Below are 26,442 nucleotides of genomic sequence, written 5' to 3'. Positions count from 1 at the left end.
ACAGGGCTTGCTAGGACAGCGAGCCGAGTTACACATTGCAGGAGAATAGAGCCAGAGAGTTCAAAGGAGGAGTTAGTTCCTCTAGAGCAGTTGCACCAGAGGCTGGTGGTAGTGGTTCATCTGCACAGAGTAGGAAGAAAGAAAAGCAGACGGAGTTGCACTTGCAGAGACTCCAGAGAGCACGGAGTATGAGGGGAGCCCACACCCCTACCCCAAGTAGATGAGGAAGTTGTTGACATACTTGAGTAAGATCCTGCACTTTTGAAGACTTAAGAGCAGTACACACAGAAAGCTAAAGCATGTGTGGTCTGATTGGAAGGGTAAAGTGTGTGATGCCATGTCGAAGTGGTTCTTTTACCACAATATCCCAGCACATGCTACTGAGGGACCCTAGTATCAAAATATGCTAGACACTGTAGGGAAGGATGGGGAAGGAGTGAAGGGGCACATGGCTTACAAGTTGATTAATGTGTATTTGGCCCAGCAAAGAAAGGACCTAGAGGAGTAGATAGAGACCCTTAATATGTGATGGTTGGACTAACCTATTGACAGACCATCATCAATTTCATGGTATACTATAGTGGTAAGATTGTGTTCCTTAAGTCGGTAAATGCATCCAAAGAAAAGAAGGATGCAAAATCTATATACAAGTTGTTATCAAAGGTGGGGATAGAGAATGTTGTCCAAGTTGTGACGGACAGAGGTAATAACTTCAAGAAGGCAGGGGAGAGACTGGCGAACAACATGTAATGCCTGTTTTGGACCCCAAGTGGAGCCCATTGCATTGAACTCATGCTGAAAGGACATGGGGAAGAAGTCATTGGTATGAAGTAAGGGTGAGAGGGCAAGACAAGTGACTATATTTGTGTACAACCATGGACATGCCCTACAGATGCTTAGGAACAAGTGTGGTTGGGCCAAGCATTACTCGATTTGCCACCAACTACATTGCCCTGAAGACCTTTGAGGCAAAGAAGGTAGGACTCAGATATATGTTCACATCGGAGGAATGGTTTACTTTAAGGTAGCCGGGTTCTCCAGAAGGTAGAGCAGCCCAGTCGACCATATCTAGTGAGCAGTTCTGGCATGACATGACGGTTATTAAATTACTTGAGCCATTGGTGAAGGTCTTGAGGATGGTTGACTCTGAGAAGAAGCCAACCCTACCACGTGATGGTATGAGCTATACTCAAATAGTACAAGACCCGTTGGGAGAAGCAAGTTAGGCAACTAATGCATCCAATGCATAAAGCTGGTGAATTTTTCTTTTATACTCCCTTAGTCAAATTACTTTCCATTTACAATTTCATAAGCATTGACAAAAAGAAACAAAAAATAAGCATTGACAAAAAGAGAAGTGATCAATAACCTCGAACCAATCAATCGAATATTGATTAATACGTAATCGATGAAAGATCTCGACAAGAGCTAGGTAATATCTCATTTTTTAAGGTCTGAGACGAGACCTTATACGAAATAAAAAGACATCGACCTCGACCGAGATTTCGTGTCTTGGTAAAGATCTTCGTTCGACTGAAACCAGACCAAACCTAGTTATAAAAGGCCCTTATCTCGACCAAGACCAGTCGAGATTTCGATAGGTCTCAATCATCTCGGTGGGAGAAGCTATGGACTTCCAAAAATTGATCTCTCTTCCCATTTTTTGGCGGAAAATTGCCGGATTACTCCAAGAAACTCGTGGAAACATCCTCTTTCCTCTTACTTTCATTTTTCATTTTCCATCACTCACTTTTCTTATCCCATTTCTTCATTTTTACTCTTCATCCCTCTTACTTTCCTTTCCTTTTGTGAGGACCTCAATTTCTTTTTCATTTTTTTTTTTTTTTTTTTTTTTTTTTTTTTTTGGTGAAAGGATCCAGGTAGCCGACCCCATTTAGTTGGGATAAGGCTAAAAGTAAGAGATTTGCTACACAATGGCTGAACATGGTGAGATAGCATGGCAACATAGAGACCCTATGTCGCAAGATAAAAAGAAATCCAAGTGTCAATATTGTCAGAAGTTGCTTAATTCTGGAGGGGCCACTAGATTGAAGCTGGCATTTGGCTGGTGACTTTATCGATGTTGCCAAATGCACCCAAGTTCCTTATCTGCAGCAGACCATGTCAAGGCACTTAAGAGGAGGATAATTAAAGAAGGCTGAAAGGGAACGGCAACAGCGAGAGTTTGATGAGGCAGTGTTAGAGAGAGTACCTGTAGAGGTCGATGCAGATGACTCTGATAGTGATACCAGTATACCACTGTTCGTACCAACATTGTTGTTATTGCAGTCAAATAGTGGCCCAACTCTCATCCTAGTTAGACGTTAAGAACGCATTTCTTCACGGCGATTTACATCAGTAGGTCTTTATACAGCTTCCCCCAGGCTCCCCCAGACTCTTCTTTTGCCGGCTTCGGAAGGCTCTCTATGGTCTCAAACAAGCTCCTCATGCCTGGTTTGATAAATTCTGATTATAGGGGACCAGATTTCCCGTCAAAGGTTGAGTGGAGACAATACCAGCAAGCTATAGAAACTAGTCGACAATCTTTCCATTTTTGAAAATGTAAGGCCATATGAGCAGTTGAGAGGAGCTGGTGGATCTGGCTCAGCTGCAATAGAGGCAGGGCAAGGAAGTGAGAGGAGGAAAAAACAGAGACAAGGAGAGGAGGAGATTCTACTCCTTTTAGGAGAACCCAGAGTGTGAGGGAACCCCCACAGCCCCCACCCCGACCACAAGCACCTTCTCTAGGTCCCCTTTTTCAACAAGATCCCACCAAATACAGGCAACAAGATGCCTTTCAGCCAACCATCCCGCATATGTTTGGTAGTAAAGAAGATGCAGCACGAGATGCCCTTTGACGCTGCAGGGAGGGCTGGCCAAGGAGTGAAGGGGCCCACCCCATGGGAATTGATGAATGTCTATTTGCCAAAGGAGAAGGAGTTGGAAGAATACATTGAAACATTAAAGCCAAGGTGGGATACATATGGAGTTACTATTATGGTTGATGGTTGGACTGGACCTACTAAACAGTCCATCATCAACTTCATGGTCAATTGTAATGGTAAGACAATCTTCTTAAAGTCATTGAAAGCATCAAAGGACATAAAGGATGTTGCACATTTATACAAGGAAATGAAGAAAGTTGTGGAGGAGGTAGTGTCAAAGAACGTTATCCAAATTGTGACAGACAATGGTTCTAACTTCAAAAAATCAGGAGAGAAATTGATGAATAAGAAAAGCAAAAGGATCCACCACTTTTGGACACCATGCGCAGCGCATTCCATTGACCCAATGCATAAGGACATGGGGAAGAGAGCTTTAGTAGCAAGTGTGGTTAGGAGAGCAAGACAAGTGACCACTTTTTGTATATAACCACGGATATATGTTAAAATTGTTTGAGGCACAAGTGCAATGGTGATTTAGTGAGGTCTGGTGTTACTCGCTTTGCCACCAACTACATTGCATTGAAGAGATTTCACAAGAAGGTTGTCGGTCTAAGGTCTATGTTTGCTAGTGAGTAGTGGTTTAGTTGGAGTGGCTAGAATTCCGACGAAGGGAATACAACACAAGAGACCATCGCTAGTGAGAATTTCTAGCGTGACATGAATAAAGTGGTTGGTATATTAGACCCAGTGGTAAGGATATTAAGGATGGTGGATACAGAGAAGAAGCCTACCTTGACCCACATTTATGTTGTCATTCAGAAGATGAAGGACTTTCTAAGAGCTACGATACCCCAAAGTGCAAGGGCATATATTAAGATTATCGATGATCAATGGGAAAAACACTTGAGTCATCTATTGCATAAAATTGGTGAGTTTTATACGTTTGGTTCAACATACTTTACAGTAATATTTACATTTAAATATCAAATTTCAAAAGCACTAACAAGTTATTTATGTCGTTACCAGCATACTATCTCAATCCCAAATATCAGTACAAGAATAATCTTGGACTTGAACCAAAATTGCTAAAAGTAGTTGAAAATGTCATTGAGAAGTTGGAGCCTAATACAAAGATACAGGCTGCCGCAAATAGTGATGTGAGACTTTGTAGTAAGCAAAGGAATGTAATTAGTCACTTTACTGTTTTGTGTACTGCATAGTAAATACTAATGCAAGGCATGTTTGAACTTTGAAATGAAAACAGATCCAATACTTCAGAGATGCTTCCTTGATTTTCAGTCGAAAATCTGCAATGGAAGCTAGACAAAAGTCACACCCTAGTAAGTCCACTACTGTCTACCGGCATTACATTTATAATTTTTTTCATATACCTATAAATATTCCTAATATTCTATATGTGTAATGCAGCCGACTGGTTGGTGTTATATGGCTCAAGTGCAACTAACCTGAAAAAGATAACAATTAGGGTGCTCTCATAGACTTGTTCATCCTCCGGATGCGAGCGTAATTGGAGACTTGGAGTACATTTTCATTCATACACACTAAAAGGCAGAAGCGATTGGGAGACAAACGACTGGAGCAGCTGGTATATGTGCACTATACTATGAAACTATGGATGAAGCACATACGTGAAGAAATGGACAACAATGATAAAGAACCAATCGAGCTTGCAAACATTTTTCAAGAGGACTTAGATGATGAAGAGGATCCCCTATACCATTGGGTGAGGGATCGAGGTAAACCAGAATTGGATCAGGTTGGGGGTAGGCCCGACCCCATCATAGCAAGTTTGATGGGTACCGATGTGGATTAATATATGTCGGAAAAGGAGCGTGTGCATTCAGAGTTGCCTAAACCTTTTGAGACTCAGGCTGTTCAAGTTCATGAGGAGGAACATGAGTCAGATGGGTCGCCATCTGATGATGATGGAGGTAGTGGTTGTGGTGGTGGTGGTGGTAATGATGATGATGATGGTGGTGGTGGTTATTATGATGATCGTCATGAGGGGATGCGCAAGCAGTACCAGTACGAGCTGAAGACGGAGCCAGAGTCGGTGTGTTTCACAGGTGAGACTCAGTTTATTCATGCCACATAGGATTAGGAACATGGTGCCTCTGCATGTTCCGGTAGTACGTACATGAGACACCCGGGTCGCACACAGTCACAAGCTCAGGTTGAGGATGAGGAGTTATGGTCGATGGACACGAGTATGAAGGGCATGCTTGAAAGTTTCGGAAGCATGAGTATGGATACTAGTGAACATGAGCCGTGGCATGCATCTCATACTCAGTATGACTATGATTATGGCCAAAAAAGCACCAGTTCCGAATATAATGGCTATGTTGGGGTTGGTCAGTTTGGGCAGTCGCAGTCGTACTTTGGCTTTATATCATCAGTATTCTTTGCATCTGATTATGACTATGGAGGTAATCGGAGCACTATGTCACAACCCGCCCTTGCAAGCCCATGGACTTGGACATTGGGCTAAGACCAAGTCCATGACCTAGAACTTTCTACACTTGAAGAAAGAGTCTAGACATGTTCTAGAACCTCTAGAAGCAAGGAGGGTTAAAGAAGGTTCTAGAAGAAGCTTCTAGAGAAACCTTGTAAATAGCAAAGGAAAGAGGAGGCTTCTAGAGTTCTCCAAGTAACTAGAATCCTCCACAAAGGAGGTGGGAAGGTTCTAGTATCTTAGGCTAGAAAGTTCTCCACCATTGGATGGAGGACACTTGTAAATATCTTAGGCAGTCTTTGGGTTCTTGGTTGCCTATAAATAGAGGTGGCCTCATTTGGCCAAGGCCTCAAGCAAGTGAGCATTCAAGCATTATACCCAAAGCTCTTTAATGCAATACAAGTTTCCATTCTCTCAAACCCTCTTGTATTCATCCTGGCTCTCTTCCCAAGTCCCTTAAGAGTGAAGTAAGGCTGACTTAGTGCTAGTGTGAGTGCTAAGTGCCGACGTAGTTGCTTAGAGAAAACTAAGGCCGTGAGTCCGTGACAATTGTGGTATCAGAGCCAGGTTGCAAGGGAGCATACTTGTAAAGATGTCTACTAACCCTTCATAGGTCGTGGACATGGCATTGAGCGAGTAAGCCCGTGGAAGGGAGGCCAATTCCAACAAGGAGAGGCGAAGAGGCAAAAACAAGTCCGTTGATGTTGGTGTTATGGAGCCACGCGTAGCTCGGGTGGAGTTCGCAATGGCCGAGGTGAAGAAGCGCATTGATGTTGTGGAGCAAAGCAGGGAGGAGCTCGAAGGCCACGTGGTGGAGCTTAAAGAGGAGCTTGTTGGCCAAATGGGGGAGCTTAAGGAGTCCCTACTAAGCACTCTCAACACCATAGTGCACAACCAAAAGGAGGAGTTTGCCACCTTCAAAGCTCAAGTGTGGGAAGTGTTGGCAATGATGGATGCTCGCATCGACGAAGTGCAAGCGGATTGGGCCATGTGTAGGAGGGCAGCGGCCGGGGGAGCCACTACCTCGCGTGAGATGCCTAAGGTGGAGGCACAAAGGCCCAAGGCGTTCGATGGGAAGAGAGCATAGTTATCAAGGCGGGAAAGCGACCATGGCGTTTTAGAGGGGCAAAATTCAAGGCAACACCGCCATAGCGGCAAGGCGCTCGCCATGGCGCCCAAGGCGACCAAGGAGCCTGGATGCCATGGCGACGCCTTGATAACTATGGAAGAGAGACGCACGTGAAGTTGACAACTTCTTGTGGCATATGGAGAGGTACTTCGAGGCGATGGCACTCGAGGACGAGAAAACGAAGGTACGGACGGCTACACTCTACCTCACCGATACAGCAACTCTATGGTGGTGCAGAGGGCATGCTAACATAGAAAGAGGTATGTGCACCATAGACATCTGGGATGAGTTTAAGAAGGAATTAAAGAAGCCGTTCTATCCTGAAAATGCTGCTTTCTTGGCTAGAAAGAGTATCAAAAGGCTCAAGCACACAGGGTCTATTAGGGACTATGTCAAGGAATTCTCAACACTCATGCTTGAGGTCCCTAGTATGACTGATGAAGAACTCCTCAACTTTATGGATGGCTTCCAAGGCTGGGCCGCTCAAGAACTACAACGCCAAGGCATGCAAGATCTTGCTTCGGCCATAGCAACGGCGGAGTCATTGGTGGAGTTTAGGAGGGAAGATAACACCAAGGCCAAGAAGAGTAATGGTGGAAATGGTGGGGGGAGAGATGGGTCCCAAGAAATATCTTCCCAAGGAAGAAAGTAGCAAAGCCACTACAAACAAGGAGGGTAGGCCCAAGTATGACAAGGACAAGTTCACGCCCAAAGACAAGTGCTTCTTGTGCGACGGGCCACACTGGGCTAGGGATTGCCCCAAGAGGAAAGCTCTCAATGCCCTACTTGAGGAGAAGGGTGAAGGCGAAGCACACATGGGGTCCCTACAACAATTAGTTGCCATCAAGGACAAGGCAACGGAGGTCAAAGCAACTACCTCTCAGAAGGGGCTTATGTATATGGAGGTACACATCAACAAGAAGCCCTTGTGTGCTATGGTCAACACTGGTGCTACACACAACTTTGTCTCAATGGAGGAGGCAAAGAAGCTTGGATTAAAGGTGTCCAAGGAGGGAGGATGGCTGAAGGCAGTTAACTCCCAACCTCGTCCCATAGAAGGTGTCGCTCGAGGGGTCGAGATGAGCATTGGGACATGGAAAGGCACCGTAGACTTGTCTGCAAGGTTTTAAGTATCTTAATGTATCCTAGTCACACATTGTCAGCATGCTCAAGCCTTATCATGGAAACATGGAAGACCCAAGTCGTGGAACGTCAACAAGAGTACCGATAAGTGTTACTAATTCCGACGACAAGGAGGCTGAGTACATGATCGCGGACCGAGTCCTTCGGAAACGAGAAGTACCTCCTAGTAGGGAGTACTTAGTCAAGTGGAAGGGGCTACAAGAGAGCGAAGCAAGTTGGGAACCGGCAGACTCTCAATGGCAATTCCAAGAGGTGATACGAAGGTTCCACGAGGAGGATGCGACGACATAAGTCAAGTAGTCATCTAGTGACAAAATAAAAATCTCGCGAGATATCGAGATTCCTTTTTCAAAAGTAGCTTTATAAATACCAAAACTCGTTAGTCTCAGTTGAAATTTCGACCGAGACTTAACAAGCTCTGATTTTTTTGGGTTTTTTTCTCCTCGTTAGTCTCGGTCGTTTCTTCTCCCATACTATGACGTGGCATTCATTTGTCCTATAGTCGAAGAACAATGCATGTCGGCTCCATCGGACTATGAGTGGGGTCGATCCTGGACGTCGGAGTAATTATTATTAGAATATTTGTAAACATTTGAGTCACTAGATGACTACTTGACTTATGTTGGACTATTGGGGATATTGTCACATTGATATCATCTTCTTAACTTGTTATTTACTTATTGTACTTAATAGTATGACTTAAGTTATGACTTATGAGCCATTCACTTTATATTTCCAACTTCCAAGTCAATTTATTTGTTTGGAATTGCTTATTAATCATTAATTTATTATGTCCTCTAGTACTTAAAGTCTTAAACAATGTGTATGTGTAATTAACTAAGTTATATATTAGGATTCGACCGTACATTGCCAATCAATGGTGCAAATCTAAAACACCACTTTGGGTGACTATTTTTGCAATTCAAACATTTAAATGTGTTTATATAGCCTAAAATAGGGTTTCCATGAAGTTTCAGGCCTTAACTTGGCCTAAAACCCACCAAAATGACCTACCGAAACATAACAGAAAAATGCAAAATTTTGACCGAAATATCCGAAATTTTCGGATATTTCGGATATTTCAGTTAGCCCGAAACACCGAAACGAAACGAGTTTTCGAACTATGCTTGCAAGCCCATGGACTGGACATTGGGCTAAGACCAAGTCCATGACCTAGAACTCTCTACACTTGAAGAAAGAGTCTAAAGATGTTCTAGAACCTCTAAAAGCAAGGAGGGTTAAAGAAGGTTCTAGAAGAAGCTTCTAGAGAAGCCTTATAAATAGCTAAGGAAAGAGGAGACTTCTAGAGTTCTCCAAGTAACTAGAATCCTCCACAAAGGAGGTGGGAAGGTTCTAGTATCTTAGGCTAGAAAGTTCTCCATCATTGGATGGAGGACGCTTATAAATATCTTAGGCATTCTTTGGGTTCTTGGTTACCTACAAATAGAGGTGGCTTCATTTGGCCAAGGCACCAAGCAAGTGAGCATTCAAGCATTGTACTCAAAGCTCTTTAATGCAATACAAGTTTCCATTCTCTCAAACTCTCTTGTATTCATCCTAGCTCTCTTCCTAAGTCCCTCAAGAATAAAGTAAGGCTGACTTAGTGCTAAGTGTCGGCGCGGTTGCTCAGAGAAAACTAAGACTATGACAACTGGGTCAGGTTTTGTGGTCGACATATTCATAATCCCAACCGAGCCATACATGTCGATGGTAGTTCGACAGCCACCATCCATTAGCAGTGGATCGAGTTCATCGCAACCATGTTTTAGAGATCCATACCCTAAGATAGGGCACCTTCAGTTTGTTGATGACTCCACTTTTTTTGTATTGTGTGAATGAGTACATGCGATTCTTCAACAACACTATAACATGGGAAGCCTATATGTCACAGACATAGGCTAACTTGCTACGACAAAGTCAGGCGAGGTCTCAAGGTTTAGATCCAGCACAGCACTCGTTTGCATGATAGAGGTGAGATAAGGTTGATGTATTTTACATTTTTACATTCCTAATGCTTATTTAAGTCGTTTTACATTAATTGTATGCTTTTTACTACTAAATTATGTGTAAAATAGGGGCTATTAGAGACCGTATACGTGCCTACCAACCTAGGGTCCAAAGTCAAACTCCTTATTTGGACTTTGATTTTTCAAAATCTGATAGTACCATTATGTTTAAATAGCCTAAAAAAGGCTGTATACGAAGTTTCATGACCTAACTAAGTCCAAAACCCACCAAAACCAAGCAACGAGTTCAACCAAAAAAAATGCACCAACTCGCCGAGATCTCGGCCCAACTCGGTTTTCTGCCTGGCCGAAACCGAGAGCTTGAACCATGCTACAAAGTCAAAATAATCAAGCAACAGAATATTTTAAATAAAAATTGTAATCAGTTACTAGGGAGTCCACAAATCAGTTGAGTGGCCCATTTAATTCATTAGATTATGTGCTTAAAACCCACAAGTACCAGAAGAACTTACATTCAAATAAACAGTGACATCAATATTGATTATATCACCATCCTGCAAATTGGAATATGGCTTAGTGAACTTTATTGTAATGCATAGATCAAGTGACCACATAACAAGGAATCAACTCTATTAAAATGCAGAATGGACCTCAAGGACACGTGAGTCTGGTATCCCATGGCAAATACATTCGTTAACTGATGTACACACGCTCTTTGGAAAACCACCATAGCCAAGAGGTGAAGGGTATGCTCCATTATCAATAATCATTTGGTGAACTGCTTGATCAATTTCATCTGTTTTTACACCTGGCTGTCAAAGAAATAACCAATCAATAAGTTTTAGGTGGAAGAAAATTGGCCTCCTGAAAATTAACAAAAAAAATCCACAAAACTGTTTCAATTCCCATCTTTATTCTGTCAGCAATTAGTCATCAACGCAAAAAACTCAAGACAAAACTGTCGGAACTTGGAACCTTATCCCTGGCAGAAGAGAAAGAATTCTAACTGCCTGTCTCTATGTCCAACTATTCACTAGTATAGGCATTTGAAATGCCATTCAAAACCCATATAGAGGTAGATTCACTAATAACCTAGATAATACTAGGGGACACTCACGGAAGAACAAAGGGATATTATAGTTAAACATAGAAGAACCCAAAAACAAGCCCCTGAAAGTTTCCACCAAAAGTTTTTTTTACGACAGATTCCTACAATATACAGTTTGTGGTATGAAGACCCCAATCGGTTCAATCAATTGGGGGTAGAGAGGTCATTTCATGGGGGCAAGAGAGAGAAAGAGACAAAGAGAGAAGCGGTGCTAGCAGAGGCTATGTCCCCAGGCAGGAAACACTCTCCCTTGTCTTATTTACTTAATAACAAATACACAAACAAACAAGCTACCATGCAATTTTGGTTTCTATGTATGATATGCATAAAGCTCTAAACAAAGAGACTTCTTCGACAAGCTAATATCTTTAGACAACTTGCCTGAAAAGAAAATGAAGAGGACTCAAGCACATGTAATGAAAGAATACAACTGAATCATTTTTTGCGGAAACAAAGTGCAAAGCAATAAAGAGTATCCAGAGCTCAATCCTTAATGAACAAAACTCCATTTGGGCTTGCAAACTGGAACAACAGCTCGCTTCAATATGTTTCTGACCCCCACATGAAACCACTAATGTTCAAAATTTTGGTCAAAATTTTATATTTAGGTTCCAATGGACCTCGAAATGAAATCACAGGTGAAATACAAAGAATACAATATTTCATCAAATTGAGCAAAACAAAATGATTGAAATGTGAAAATTTTAGTCGAAATGTCACATTCCTTCATATAAAATACCAAATTTTGAGTTGAAAGAGTAAAAATTGGCAAAATAGGGAAATGAATTGAAATTGCTAGAGTGCTTCAAATTTGTTCAAGGATTCAAACCTCTCCCAAACTCATCTAAGCTCCCATGACAAGATTGCAAAGAAATATTTGGGTTGAAAATTCAAGATGCCCCTAAAACTTATCTTCGTTCAATTTTTTAATTAGATTCAAGCACTGTTTGAATGCTTGCACAAGCAAAATACGAAGTTAGACAAACTCCATTTTAAGTTTTCTTTTTCTTATTTTTTTTAACATCTAAACCTTCATCCATACATATTTATGTTTAAATAAGCATCCCATAAAATTTCATTTCAATATTCGAGGTACTTCCTTATTTGTGCTAATTTCCCTCCATTTCCCAAAATTTTACCAAATTTCGACCATTTCAACACACTTCGTCCATTTTGATGAACTATCTTGATTTCTACAAGGGTCGAAATGAGCTACCCTGTTGAAATCTCAAACCTTTGAAACCACAGAAGTGGAGGGATTGGAGAGTGCCTGATGATTAACTCCTTAAATCCCTGACTCCTGTACTGCATAAAGGTAAAACCCTGCCTAAAAGCTGAAACAGCAAGGAGCAGTAGCAATAACAACAATGATAGTAGTAGCAGAAAAATGGTAATTAAAAATTGGATCAGATAGGTCTTAACTGACCAGGTTGGCATATATTTTGAATTTGCTTTGTCAGATTGGGTTTAAATGATACTGGATCAATACATGCCACAAAAATTTCCAAGACCTTTTTCAATAAAAATGTTTCACAATCACCTTGACTAAAGTTCCAGCATACTCCAAGACTTGTGCTGCAAGCCTACCAGAAGCTCTCATGCACTCTATTCCCTTCTCATCATGAACTTCAGAACCACTTGAAATTCCAGGTGGTTGTCGTGAATTAACATATGGAGGCCTTGGTATATGATCTGGAACTGGTCGACGAGGAGATATTTTTCCAGGGCGTAGACGTTTTTGTTTACTGTTCACTGAGTCAACCTGGTTTCTGCTAATTTAAACAAATAAATCAGCTCCCATCCAAAGTACAGGTTTATAGATTTATGTACTGGAATGAAACTAATAAAGTGATACATATTGAGGAATGAGGATGGTTTTGACCCTATTACTTCTAGAAGTCAAGAAAATTCAATGTCCTTCAATTTTGATCCTAAAATATTTATATACCAAAACAAAACCAATTTATGAAGACCTTTTAATTTCTTCCAAAATGGTAAGGGTAAGAAGTCTCAGTGGTCTTTTTTTAATTTTAATATAACAAATTTTGAAATCCCAATAAGAGTATAAGATGATAATTAGTTGCAATATTAACATTTTAGAAGCAAAGACAACACACATTTTCTACTGCTTATGTTCATCTCTATGGCTCCTATTGTGATAACACATAAGTCATCATATAATACCATATCTGTTGAGACATGGTATATATACTTAAGTTTTTGGTGATTAATGGCTGTGTCGTCAATGGGAAAAAGTCTATTAAATTTGTATTATCTAACCTCACTTATTGTCTTGTATGTGTGCAGGATGGTTTGTAAGCAACGGTTCCTTGGATAGTCAAGCCTCTATTATGAGCTTGGCCTTCCCATGTGTTGCAGCTAATGGCAACTTCATTGGTTACCATTTGCGCTTGTGCAAGTCCACCCCCAATGGCTTTAAATGTTCTACGCTTCAGTAAGTCCACCTACGACATGTGGTGACACTCACTCAGCATCATCAAGAGCACCTTAGTAAGTCCAACATTGTGGCATGATGATTGAGAAGCCATATTGGACTCGATCAAGCTCCCATCAGCAAGACCAATAATTGGAGATCGTCAAAGCAACAATTGGGTCAAGAGCATTAAGTGATCATTCAACAAAGATTTCATCAATGGTGATGTGCCTCTATAACTTAAGATTTCATTTTTGTAATCTCTTGTAATCCTAAGCATGCATATGTAAGGTGATTCGCAACACTAGGACATTAAAGACTCACCTGAATCAAAAAGACCTAACTTGAGCATATTGGTATACCCAGACTGTAGACTTTATCAATGTTTGGCCTTGGGAAGCAAATTGGTTTAAATTGGGGGTTTTTTACTTGGAATATGTTGGAAAATGTATTTGAAACTATGTTGTCAAAAATCCAGAAAAAACACAAGTTTTTCGGGCTACCAGTAAATGCTTCCTGAGCATGGTTCAAAAACTCGCTGATATTTTGGAGAAATTTCGCTAATTTTGAAGCCACCAAGATGAAATGCAAGGCAAATCAGAGGAAAGACTTCATTTCGGTCGAAATTTTGACCTTTTGTCTTATCATTTGAGTGATACCTTCATTTCGGTTGAAATTTTGGTGCTTTGCCAAAATTTTGGCCTTCTGTCTTATCATTTCAGCGATACGACTTTTGGGTGTTATGTAAATAAGCTGTTTTGTGAGCTCTTGACAAAATTTCAATCAAAACTCGTGAGCCTCGATTGTTTCACCTGCAGGAAGGAAAAACCTCATTTTTTCCTTTACACACTGCTGGAATACGCTGCTGGGGGCAACCACTTCTCTCCAACGACATCGTTTGCTCCAAATTGATGAAGAGTTGGCCACATTCAATAGTTCCAGGTAATGAACTTCTACCCAAAAATGAATTTTTGCAAGGATCTAGTGGTTCATCAAGGGTCTTTGGGTAGGCCAAGTTTTAATTGTCATTTTTATTCTCGCTTGAGTTGGGGTACTTTTTCGTATCGCATGAGATCTCGTCTCGAGGTCTTGCAAAACTGAGATCTCAATTGATATCTCGCGAGTTTTCGTTCTATATTCAAAACCCTTTGTACAAGCTGGGAATGTATGACATTTATTCTCCAGCTTGAGGGGGAGTGTTAGAGTTTATGTAATAAGGGTACTTTGGGCACTGATCTATTATCTTGTTGTCTTATATTGTATTTTTCCTTTTTTACCTTTTACCTCCCTAGGTTAGTGTATGTAATTCCTAATACCATGTTAGTAAATCAATATAGGGCAGAGGAGTCCATTCTCTCTCCCATACGATTCCACACTCTCTTTTCTCTTCTCCTCTTTTCTTCCTCTCATCTTCTCTTCTCAGCTCTTACTTTCTTCTCTCTCCTCCTGAACCGATCCTTGCAATATTTCCCACTTAGTTATGTTCTAATTTTTTTTCCCTGACAAATGTTGAAAACAAAACCCACTTACAAATAATTGCAAACGTTGGTCCCTTTAGTTAAGACGTTTAATGGATAAAGTTATCAATATGCTAAACAATTTCCTGAAATAGTTACTGACAAGTGCTTACCAAGGATGACTATTTACAGTATGGGATTTCATATTGGTAGTAGTATCAAAATTTCAACCAAATTTGGCAACATATTCGGTTTTGCCAAGGGCTGAAACTGGAGAAGTTTAGAGAAATATTCGGTTTCACTAAAGGATGATATCACTCCCTAATGAAACCTAAACAGTAATTTAAAGTGAAAGTATAAAATCATGATTCATTTCTTCATTTTCTTCTCCTCAAGTTCATAAACAATCTATTTCTATACTGGAAATATTTCTTCAGTTAGTTATAAACATAGTTTAAAATCTCACGATATCTCGGTATCTCGGGCTCGTCGAGATGGCCGAAATATCCGAAATATACCGAAATATCGCCGAAATATGGTATTTTTTCTGCCATATTTCGACACTCCATCTTGGTGGGTTTTTTGCCATATTAAGGCCTAATACTTCATGTACACCCTTATTTAAACTAAATAAACACATTTAAACCTTCATATTGCAAAAAAAATGAACTTAAAATGGTGTTTTGGGTCTGCACCCTTGATTGACAGTATATGGTCGCCGACCCTGATGTATAAATAGTTAAATACACATTGATTAGGTACTAAAAGACATAAGAAATTTAAACAAAGTAATGAAACAAAAATAACTCATAACTCATAAACTCCATAATAGTCAATAGTTCAATACTCAATAGTCAATACTCATTACACAATATTTCACAACTCACAAGAATGCAAGACTCACAAGAAATATCACGAAATATCGCCGAAATATCACCGAAATATGAACTTTTTCCATTTCGCCTTGCCATTTTGTCTCGGTACTGTCAAGATTTCCGAAATATCCCAATATATCGGCGATATTTCACGAAATCTTGAACCATGGTTATAAAAGCATAATGTTGTTCTTATGTAATGAAAAACAATGAACTTAAAGCTAAACAATCACTTCTTTTTTTCTTTTCTTTTTTCAATCATCATTAGAAAATACAGCAGTAAACTTAGGGAAGTAATTAGAGATTAAACCTTTCAAGCAATTGTTAAATATTAAAGATAAGTTTGGGGAGGGGGGGGGGGGGACGACATGATTAGCAGAGGACAGTAGATATTAGAAGTAGAGCTCAGGGGTATATTGTTAGATCAATATAGTCTTCCCTATCTTCAGGTACGGTTCTGGTTGGATTCTGTGCTTTCCAGAGAAAGCTATTTTGGGTGCACTAAACTTTCTCAGAAGTTTCTTTGCAACGAATGCTACTTGGAATTTGGATAAAATTTTGATGCTGGATCAGTTGGTGAGTCAGGGAAGGCACATGCCAACCTACATGTTATGCAAGGAAAGCACGGAGAATGATTCATCTACTCTTTAGATTCTTTTCTTGCATTGTTTGAAGCAAGTTTCTCAACTGGTGTGCTGCTCTCTTGAAGGCTACAATGAGAAGTTGGAATATGAGAGTTTCCTACCATAAAAAGTAATACTAATGAGTAAATGCTTCTCTTGGCTGCATTACTTGAAGTAGCCCTATGTTTAGGGTTCATAGAAGAAAGAACAAGAGGAAAAGGAAAAATGGGGAGAGCACAGTCACTTCTCTGAGACACCCCCTACAAAGACAAAGAGATGAAAAGATACGAAACATACAAAGGACAAATAGCCCCAAAATCCTATCTACAACCAGATAATTGGTCCACATATCGTGTACAAAATCGGTCACAACCTCAACTTCTACTTCATGAAATGACAATCAACTTCTATGTGTTTACTGCAATCATGCTGAACTAAATCAAGGGCAATGGTAACAGCCACTTAATCTTTACAGTACAGAAAGGCCAGAAAACATTCTTGATAACTGCTATGTGTGTGTGTGTGTGTGTTGAGAGAGATTTAAATGAAGTACCTCTTATTGAATAGAAGATCAGTTAAGCCAGAAAGGCTTCTTGATAACCGCATCAATACATGTTTAGATCCTGATTACAGAAATTGAAACACGAGAATATAAAGCTGATAATTAATTCATCACTACCCATAAGCAAAACCATGCAAGTACACCTGGTAGACCCCTTGGGCCAGAAAGCAAGCATCAATCAAAAGGGGGAGGTTTTCTGAATTTGTCTAGGCCAAACTTAGTGAAACATATGTGAGGCTGAGATGGGATTCATGATTGGTCACAAGGACTACGTCAATCAAAATTGATGCTCTATTCTGGAGGAGGCTGGATTCTTATGGGTCTTCAGCCACTAGTTCAAGTATTATTCGATTTGTTCCGAGTTTGGAAGAGTATTTTACTAATTTTTAGTACTGTTCCTAACTCCCAGAATCTAGTCTAGTTCCAGTTCTATTATTTTTATTTCTTGTTTGGTCAAGGCTCATTCTATATGTTATTTGGGTCAACAATTGTTTGGTTCCCATTATATATCTCAGTTGACTTTTAACTAATAGTTAGGTTAGGAATCAAATTAAAAGAGAAAGCAAATAGAACATCCAGGCTAAAAATAATCACCGTTTGGGGTGGGGGGGGGGGGAGGAGGGGGAGAAATAAAACCCTATATGCTGGATTTGAGAGTTTGTCAATGCATGATTTTGAACTGTGATGATTTGTGGAGCCTCGCAGTTTAAAAGAAAGCTAGATTGGTAGGGTAACTATATTTGACTTCTACTGATTCCTATCTCCATCTGTCCAAATTATCTGCATTTTGCTGGTGGCTACTGCTTTGACCGGGATAATTTACTCCAACAATTCACCTGCATTAATTTCTAAACCCTAATCCCACCAACTATCAAACCTTCCATCTGCTTGTCATTCAACCCAAAAAACCCTCGTCCACCAACAAATTGCAAAACAGTAGAAAATTGTCTTTCTTCAGCCAGCCAGTAATACACCTCAACGAACTTTGTCTTATCAACCCCAACCCAAACATCTAATTTTTCACAATTAAACCATAGCATCATCCTCACTGAATTGTCTTAGTTGACTCCCTTTTCATTTCTGAACTTCACTATCTGTTTCCTTAAATTCCCACATAAAAGTATTTTATTATTCTAAGCCTCCACTTCAAATTCAACTCATCATCCTTGGGCTTTTGGACTAAAACGGGGTAATTTTGTTTGAGCTTTTAAGTATAACTTTATTTTGTCTTCTGGGCACCCTTTGGAATAGCATCTAAATAATTGGAAAACCTCTGAGAGGGAGTCTACCATGGCAAGATAGAAGTCACAGAATAGACGAAAGGGTCCAAACTGGGCTAAATCTTTTTTATTTTGCTCCAGAATTGAAGAATTAAAAAGAGAGAAGGAGCATCCACCTGACTAGTTCTAGGGTTTGACCATCAAAAATTAATGGCAGCAAACCATTCTCTTAGCCATAAACAAAAGCATGCCATTATATTGAAAATAAAACCGCTAACAAGTTTATTTGTGGCCAGGATTAGGCTTGCCGGACCAATTCCTGCTCTAAATTGGAAAATTAATTCTTCAAAAGAGTGACTACTTTGAATTAAATTCATATTAATCCTACACAATTTTAACAAATCCTAATGGGAATCAAACTTAAACGAACTACTATTGGGACTGGAAAAGAAATTCCTAAACTGAACATAATTCACAACCCTAATCCGAATTCAAAAACTCGGCAAAATTTTGCTGAAATTTCTAATATTTCTGTAATTTTGAATCCCCTGAGACGAAACATCATACGAACCGTTGAAACCCAAAACAGAATGTTCTGACCATCGGAAATTTCGGTCATTTCGTTTTGGAATCTCACTCATTTTGGTCTAAAAAATGCATCGTTTCATCGAAATTTCAGTTATTTCGGTCATTTCGTTTCAATATTTCGCTCATTTCGGCCTTTTGCACCCCGAAATGGCCAAGCAAAACTCAGAGAAAAAAATATAATGTTTCGCTGAAATTTCGAGGTTTCAGTTGTCTATACCTGGTACTGGTAGACACCGAAACGAAACGAGTTTTCGAACTATGAATCCAACTCAATTCAAACGATAGTCTAACTAGAACTCTAAAACTTCATTTTTTTTATAAGTGATTCAAAAATATCGCTACCAACTAAATATAAACTCCCAATAACTAAAACAGAAACAAAAGCAGTAATACTTTTTATACTTTTTAAAGTAGTTTAAATTTGTATTTACTATAAATGGTAATTGTTTAGCTTACTATAAATGTTAAAATCAAGATTTATTATAAATAGTAAACCTCATACAACGAGAAAGTAAAAGTCTATTCACCAAAACTAATAAGTCAAAAACATTACAAGGTACTAATGCATTAGTCTTCTCGATTCATAGGTTTCAAGAAAATGCATTGGCAAGTATGCAGGGGGTTTTCAAACCAAAAATTGTTCTTTATCTTCTTTAAGCATTTCTAACTTCGAATTTGCTGGATTTCCATCAAGATAAGAATTTTTTAAAACTGGGCTATTTCTATAGGATGTCTTTTTAAAATGAAACGGAACTCATCATTTGCTTTTTCATTTCCATTCACTCGGATCTCTTCCATTTCATCAATTTTGCCTGGATCCTCCTTTTCTTCTGGACCAAACGGAAGAGTGAGCGTCTTCTTCGGTGGATCCCTCTTGTTCTTGTTTAGACCCCTTCATTATGGAAGTTCTTTCTGTTTCTTCCTCACTTTGCCCCCCTTTTTCTGTTTTTTAGGTTTCTTTCAGTTAGTGGCAATCGGTGACACCATTCTACCTAAATAGGAGATACAAAAGGTGATAAATAAGAGAATTATAAAGATTCAAAGGCCATAGAATATCTCAATTTTGACACAAAATCCTTCTTAGATTGAATAAGTATATTAGATCTGATAAAACGATTTTGGTGTTATCCAAAATAAGATCTTGTTACAAAATGTGACCAACTAACCAACCAACAAAACTAAAGGGAGTACCCATTGCACGAGTAATGTAGTTCTAGATAGGTAGGAGACCTACTAGGAGCCAAACAACAGGATCAAATAACAAAAGGGGCTGCTGGTTCGAATGGACAGCACTAGTATTTAGGTTATTCCTAGGGTTAGGGTAGGATAATGGGAATATAGATTATACGATTAAACTTCGCAGGTTTTGGGGAGTTTAGAAAGCTAGATTTGGTTAGGTTTAGATGAGAATTCAACATTCCAGAAATTAGGGTTAGGGTTTCAGGTTTTGGGTTTTAGAAATTAGGTCAAATTTAGGGTTTTGAAAGACAAATATGGGCAGCAGCTTGGGTCGAGTATAGGGGGTGTTAAGGAGAGGCTGTGGTTTGAATTTGAAGTAATTATAATGGTTAAATATGGTAGGGCAGCAAGATCTAGGGTTTAATGGAGTTAGGGTTTATGGGATTCAAACCAAAAATAAAGGGGATCAATTAGAGGAAAGGATTAGAGGGTTAGAAGAAGAAATTGGGTGTCAAACTTACTGGAGATTCCACTGACAGCAGCTTGAACAGATGTGAAGGATAGAACCACCTTTGAATTGAAGAAGATCCTCCCAACCGCCACGGCGTAAGGAGTCAACCGGATTCCACCAGTCCCTTTCCACCTTGATAGAACCACAAGGATACACACTCACAAGGAGCAACACTCAACAGAGTAGGGCAGCAACAATGGCAGCCAACAAGCAAAAGCTTTTTTCATTAATCAAATTCGTATTCAATGATGGCCTCCCTTACAAACTTATATAGAAGACTCAAAAATAGACTTAGACACTAAAAAGGAAAGGCCTAACCCTATCCCTAACCTATTAGGTAACTTAAACTGACTAGGAAACTAGAATACTAAAGGAAATAGACTAAAAACATGGCTGGACTTATAAAGTCTTAATCCAGCCCAACTTACATCACATGACCACTTAACCAAGTCACATGATCACTTAAATTGAACCAATTGGAACCGGTTCAATTAAAAAACATAGAAATAAACTAAATATTGGGCTAATCCCGTATGCAACCTATATACCCCTAATTTAGACTCATTAAAGTGGTCTATTACATAGAAAACCCTTGGGATCAAAGGCCCAACATATATATATCCCAACCCTAGACTTATTCCTAATAAAAGAAGCCCAGTTTGGTGATAATTCTGCATCAACTCTCCTCAACTTGAAAAAATTCGTCCTCGAATTTTGTAGTGGTAAGGCGGAAACAACATGTGAGTAGCAGATTTGACCATTCCCAAACAAAACTCTAGTGGGGCAGGAACATTAGGAATATAGTCTTCCAGGAGTGGAGCTTTCTCTTCGAAGAACCATGGTAGCATAACAAACTCTATATGCTTTACCTCTGAATCAACACCAACTGTGAATGTCCTATCCAAAGAGTCTTCAGTGTTAGCAACCTTCTCATCTAATACTTGAGACACAAGCTCCACCTCTTCAAGAACAGCATCTTGAAGGTCATTGTTCTCCTGTAGAATCACCTCTGAATCAATTACATGCTGAATATCCCTCAATGGGGGTAACTCGTTTGGCAGCTCCTCTGGCACTACATTAGAAAAAACATGCAATAACTCCTTAATGGGCTGTGCCAACATGACCTCAGGCTGGGCAGCAACTCCTTGTGCAACCACGGCTAGGATCAGACCTGAATCATGGCTGGTCTGCTCAAATTCCTTTTGTGGTACAGCTAAGACTTTATTCCCATAATCTGTCCCCTTCTGATTGGTACGCATGGTTTGTCGTTTGCGCATCTTGGAGGGTAGATTAAAAGGATTTAGAATGACCTGCTGTCCTTTGTGTTCTCTATATCCATATCTGGGATTCCCATATCTGTCAAGGGTAACTCGCTGTTCTTCCAAACGTTGCAACCTAACCATGATGGCATCAACTGCAGCCCTCTAGGCTTCAATTACAGCCCTATATTCAGCAGCAACCTTCTGGAACATCTCGAGCATTGCAGCCATGGGGTCAGCCATGGGGTCAGCCATGGGCTCTGATACCACTTAATGTAGTTCTAGATAGGTAGGAGACCTACTAGGAGCCAAACAATAGGATCAAATAACAAAAGGGGCTGCTGGTTCGAACGGACAGCACTAGGATTTAGGTTATTCCTAGGGTTAGGGTAGGATAATGGGAATATAGTTTATACAATTAAACTAGGCAGGTTTTGGGGAGTTTAGAAAGCTAGATTTGGTTAGGTTTGGATGAGAATTCAAAATTCCAGAAATTAGGGTTAGACTTTCAGGTTTTGGGTTTTAGAAATTAGGTCAAATTTAGGGTTTTGAAAGACAAATATGGGCAGCAGCTTGGGTCGAGTGTAGGGGGTGTTAAGGAGAGGCTGTGGTTTGAATTTGAAGTAATTATAATGGTTAAATATGGCTGGGCAGCAAGATCCAGGGTTTTATTTTTTTTATTTTTTTTTTGGTAGAAAGATCTAGGGTTTAATGGAGTTAGGGTTTATGGGATTCAAACCAAAAATAAAGGGGATCAATTGGGGGAAAGGATTAGAGGGTTAGAAGAAGAAATTGGGTGTCAAACTTACTAAAGATTCCACTGGCAGCAGCTTGAACAGATATGATAGAACCACCTTCGAATTGAAGAAGATCCTCCCAGCCGTCACGGCGTAAGGAGTCAACCGGATTCCACCAGTCCCTTTCCACCTTGATAGAACCACAAGGATACACACTCACAAGGAGCAACACTCAACAGAGCAGAGCAGCAACAATGGCAGCCAACAAGCAAAAGCTTTTTTCATTAATCAAATTCGTATTCAATGCTGGCCCCCCTTACAAACTTATATAGAAGACTCAAAAATAGACTTAGACACTAAAAAGGAAAGGCCTAACCCTATCCCTAACCTATTAGGTAACTTAAACTGACTAGGAAACTAGACTACTAAAGGAAATCTTGACCATGAGGGAAGTATCATGAGTACCCAAAGGCCAGCCGAGATCATCATCCAAAAAGGCACTACTGTTCGATGGAACGAACTACGCTTTCTGGAAGCTCCGGATGAAGACATATTTGAAGTCACTTGGTTACGATGCTTGGATGTCAATTGAGAGTGGCTACACACTTGTGGAAGGACATTTGACAAAGAATGCACAAAAGAAAGCCTACGAGCATGATAGCAAAGCTTAGAATGCACTGATGAGCTGATTGGTTAATACTTAATAGTGAACTAGTGAAAGTAATGGGCCACACCACTACCAAACAAATATGGGACAACCTATGCAATGTTCATGAAGGCAACGCCCGTCTCACAGAGCTCAATGCGAGTGACTGAAGATGTCTAAAGATGCAACTATCAAGGCCTACATGTTGAGGGTTAATGAGGTAATCACAAGGTTCTAAAACTAGGTCTCAACCATGGTCTCGGCCAGGTCGAGCTTTCCCAGATCTCAGTGTATTTTTTTTTTGGGAAAATTACAAGATTAGCAACAATTGGGTTTCACATTACAAAAGTAACCAGTCAAACTTTCCTTTAACCATATTAACCATTATAAAAATCGGCATTACAAAACTAACCAAAACAGCGTTTTCCTTTCACTTCACTGTGGTTGATGACATTTTTACCCTCACTTTTTTCTTCCCTCTCTTTGCAATCGTTACCTTTACCTGCTAATTGCACACCACCGTTAAATTTTCTGACTCACCGCTGTAAATCCTCGTTGATAGGAAACCCAGGAAACCCAACAACCATGATATTCAGAAACTGTTTAGCTTCAGCCCACCAACAACGTTCATAAAGGATTTCTCTTTGGCGAGAGAGAGAGAGAAGAACAGAGGAAACAGGATTGATCTAAGTCATCTCTAACCCTAGGGAAGTCATAAAAGTCAAAATAGTTCTCTCCACAAGGTCCTACTAAACCAGCAGGTTCTAGCATTAAATACAGTGACAACCAAATTACTAATCCACAACGTCTCTCTTTAACGACATTTGCTTCCCTTCTTACGATAAATGCTTAACATTTCCCTTTCAATCCATTTGCCCAAATCACTAAAGCTATCTCTTTTCTGCATCCGTCACCGGAGTTTCGATCTCTTCAGAACTTTTCCTCTAGAAAGTAGAAAATTGATTTCTGTTTAGTTTTTCCGGCTATTCGAATGCAAAGCAACACAATGACTAGGGACGATACCAGTGAAATCGAGACAAGCGGAGTTCACGTTTAAGGGAAAATAAAAAATGAAAAGAAATTTGGATTCTAACAGTAAGATCTGAGATCGCATGGTATCTCTAAATATGTCTTTATTTTAACCGTCACCTCCTCACCTTGTCTTCTTATCTTAATATACTCAGAAAGTAGTTCTAGAAGTAAAACCCATTATCAGAGAAATGGATTATCACTTGTTTGAAAATCCTTACTTAGATTCCACCTACTGGGATGTTCAGTATCATATCACCCATAACCCAGAAACCCTATAATGTTGGAGGTGCAGGAGAAAACTTGAAGTCCAGTGAAGGGCAGAGTGAGTGATGCAGACCAGTTTCAGGGGAAGGGATTGCCCATGGAGAGAGAGAGAGAGATCGGTGCAATTTTAGGGACAAAATTGTCCAATTCGTAGCAGGTTATGTATAAAGGTTACTGTGTTGGCTATTTTTGTAATACCTATCTTTGTTGTTGATATATTAGTTAAATGAAAGATTAGGTAGATAGTTTTGTAAAGTGAAACTCAATTCTAGTTAATCTTATAATTTTCCCTCTTTTTTTTATGTTTCGGAATTATGTTTCGGTGGGCATATGGCCATAGTTGGCTCCGAAACTTTAAGGTAAGCTTGTTTTAGGCTTAATAAACATATTTAAAGGTTCAAATTGGCAAAAACAAAAAAACACCCAATTTGTTTCATGCACATAATATTGAATAATTAATTAAGAAGTAGTTAGACTTAAAGTTTCTACTACAAACCACAAGATACAATAAAGTGTTCACAATGCATATTACATAGACACCCAACCTAAGTACAATGAATAATAAATAAGTCATAGACACCAGATTGCCCTAGTCTTCCACGTCTTAACTCCCAAGTCCCAACAATACAATACTATGACTCTGAGTACTGAGGAGGTCAAGATTTCGCCAAGATTTCTGAGATTCTCGACATATTCGAAATCTCGGTTGAATTTCGAGTTTTTACATTTTAATGTTTCGTATAATAACTCATCTTGAGAAGCTTGAGTTTTCCGAGTTTTCCGAGATCTCGGCGAGATTTTGAACTATGGGCAGTCAACGCCATTAGAGGACTTGCAAAAGAAATTAAAGACCACGTGATCATGTAGAAAGTCTTGAGAACATTGTCACCCCAGTACGATTTGAAGACGTCTGCCATTGAAGAAGCAAAGGACCTTGATACGTTGCATGGATGAACAGCACGGCTCCCTTAACAAAACGGCTGCATTCAAGGTCAAGAAGAAGCAACAGATCCAGTTTGATTCTGACGAAGAGTCCTTTATTGATGATGATGCCGAAATGAACTTCGTCAGCAAATTGAAGCGAGTTAAAGGAAAATACAGAGGTAAATTGCCATTCAAATGCTTCAACCATACCTGTTGGTCGCTTTGTTGCTAAGTGTCCACACAAGGACAAGGATGTTGCTGATTAGGGCACAAATGACCTAGAACTCTAGAAGTAGAGTTCATTGCCGCCATAGGCAAACTAAGCCTAAACGTAGAAGCCACAAGAAAACAGTAAAGCAACTCAAGGAAGCTAAGCAGAAGATCGTTGAGATAAAGGTTCAGATGCAAGAGTCTAAGAAGGTTGCTGATGGCCTTGAGGCTCAACTCTCCCTCAAGTCTGTTGACTGCTATAAGCTGTGGAAAAGATTGTCATGCTAAGAGAATAATTGAAGAAATATGATGAGTACTCCTCCAGCCACTGATCCTCAAACTGACAAACTTGATGAGATACTAAGCTGCCAGAGAGACACATCAAGTTTGGCTTAGGTCATGACAATATGTCATTGAAGCATACTTCAATGTTCAAAGGCAAAGGCACAGCTAAGGACCCTATAAAGCTGTCAAAGAAGCAGATGAAGGCACCCCCTAGACAGAAGAGAAGCAGAGTGGTAGGCCATGATGGTTTCACCAGAGTAGCACATCAGAGATCTTGCCGATATGAACCATATGCCTTGCCACCTGCACCATCCAGGTGCACTCCATTTCATGGCTACTGTTATAAATGTAATTCTGCTGTACTTCACTAATCTTGCTTGTTTATTCTTGATGGAGATTTGAAAAGTAGAAGAAGGAGATCAAATTAAGGTACTATATCAGGTCTGTTTTCAGCAAACTTTTGGGTTATATTTTATATAAAAATTACTTCAATTGATCACTATGTTCGCTGTGAGTTCTGTTGAGTGTTGGAGAGGGAAATAGGAGTCTCAGGATTAGCGTCAGGACTCTGGCGCTAATACCGAGAGATTCCCATCTCTATTTTATTTTATTTCTGTCTCTTTCCCTTTATACCCCTGTACCCTGTTTTGGATATATGAGATCATATTATCAGTCCTCTCTAACTGACGAGAGGACTGCTTCTTTGGCTCTCACATTTTCTTCACCTTCTTCTTCCTCCTTTCTCTTCTATCCCTGTTTTCTACTTCTTTTTTTTTTTTTTTTTTTGGGTGAATAAGAAATACATTACCAAAGAGGAAAATTTTACAGGGCCCCTAAAGGGGAGCAACAAAACAAAGAATCAAAAGCCAAACCCTCAAAAATGAGGGCCGGGAGCAACAAGAGAGACAGAAGAAAGGCCCCAGGAGACAAC

At 39.8% G+C, this 26,442-nt stretch overlaps 1 protein-coding gene across 3 annotated transcripts in view; it reads right to left on the bottom strand.

Annotated features, from left to right (window-relative positions):
- Positions 1–26,442, bottom strand: part of LOC122661281 (methionine aminopeptidase 1D, chloroplastic/mitochondrial) — a 112,602-nt gene that overhangs the window by 70,267 nt on the left and 15,893 nt on the right. Inside the window, exons 2-5 of one of the 3 annotated variants that reach the window (XM_043856634.1) lie at positions 16,648–16,717; positions 12,246–12,477; positions 10,248–10,409; positions 10,110–10,151 (exon numbers count right to left, since the gene is read on the bottom strand). In XM_043856634.1, the coding sequence (XP_043712569.1) occupies positions 10,110–10,151; positions 10,248–10,409; positions 12,246–12,477; positions 16,648–16,717 (506 nt within the window). The remainder of the gene's footprint in view (positions 1–10,109; positions 10,152–10,247; positions 10,410–12,245; positions 12,478–16,647; positions 16,718–26,442) is intronic. The other 2 variants (XM_043856635.1, XM_043856636.1) reach the window with 2 other exon arrangements.

Source organism: Telopea speciosissima, chromosome 5, assembly GCF_018873765.1.
Source record: "Telopea speciosissima isolate NSW1024214 ecotype Mountain lineage chromosome 5, Tspe_v1, whole genome shotgun sequence".
Taxonomy (NCBI): domain Eukaryota; kingdom Viridiplantae; phylum Streptophyta; class Magnoliopsida; order Proteales; family Proteaceae; genus Telopea; species Telopea speciosissima.
This window is presented reverse-complemented; position numbering and strand designations above follow the sequence as displayed.